The sequence below is a fragment of the Ailuropoda melanoleuca genome, unplaced genomic scaffold (assembly GCF_002007445.2).
Source record: "Ailuropoda melanoleuca isolate Jingjing unplaced genomic scaffold, ASM200744v2 unplaced-scaffold45232, whole genome shotgun sequence".
Taxonomy (NCBI): domain Eukaryota; kingdom Metazoa; phylum Chordata; class Mammalia; order Carnivora; family Ursidae; genus Ailuropoda; species Ailuropoda melanoleuca.
The window spans coordinates 1-634 of NW_023217429.1; the positions used below are offsets into that span (position 1 = coordinate 1).

The 634-nt window shown below is 47.9% G+C and overlaps 1 protein-coding gene across 1 annotated transcript; it reads left to right on the forward strand.

Annotated features, from left to right (window-relative positions):
• Positions 1-6: 6 nt before the first annotated feature.
• On the forward strand, positions 7-629 carry LOC117799211 (elongation factor 1-alpha 1-like; the record flags this gene model as incomplete). Its single annotated transcript, XM_034651670.1, has 1 exon — positions 7-629. A coding segment is annotated over exon 1 (576 nt), but the record flags the coding sequence as incomplete, so codon positions are not given.
• Between the last annotated feature and the right edge of the window lie 5 nt (positions 630-634).

The following is a 634-nucleotide window of genomic DNA, read 5'->3' on the forward strand; positions in this document are numbered from 1 at the left end:
GTTTGCCGTCAGGACGCAGGTGTTGTGAAAACCACCGCTAATTCAAAGCAAAAATGGGAAAGGAAAAGACTCACATCAACATCGTCGTAATCGGACACGTAGATTCCGGCAAGTCCACCACAACCGGCCACCTGATCTACAAATGTGGTGGAATCGACAAGCGAACCATCGAAAAGTTTGAGAAGGAGGCTGCTGAGATGGGAAAGGGCTCCTTCAAGTACGCCTGGGTCTTAGACAAACTGAAAGCTGAGCGTGAGCGTGGTATCACTATTGACATCTCCCTGTGGAAATTCGAGACCAGCAAATACTATGTGACCATCATTGATGCCCCAGGACACAGAGACTTCATCAAAAACATGATTACAGGCACATCCCAGGCTGACTGTGCTGTCCTGATTGTTGCTGCTGGTGTTGGTGAATTTGAAGCTGGTATCTCCAAGAACGGGCAGACCCGCGAGCATGCTCTTCTGGCTTACACCCTGGGTGTGAAACAGCTGATTGTTGGTGTCAACAAAATGGATTCCACCGAGCCACCATACAGTCAGAAGAGATACGAGGAAATCGTTAAGGAAGTCAGCACCTACATTAAGAAAATTGGCTACAACCCTGACACAGTAGCATTTGTGCCAATTTC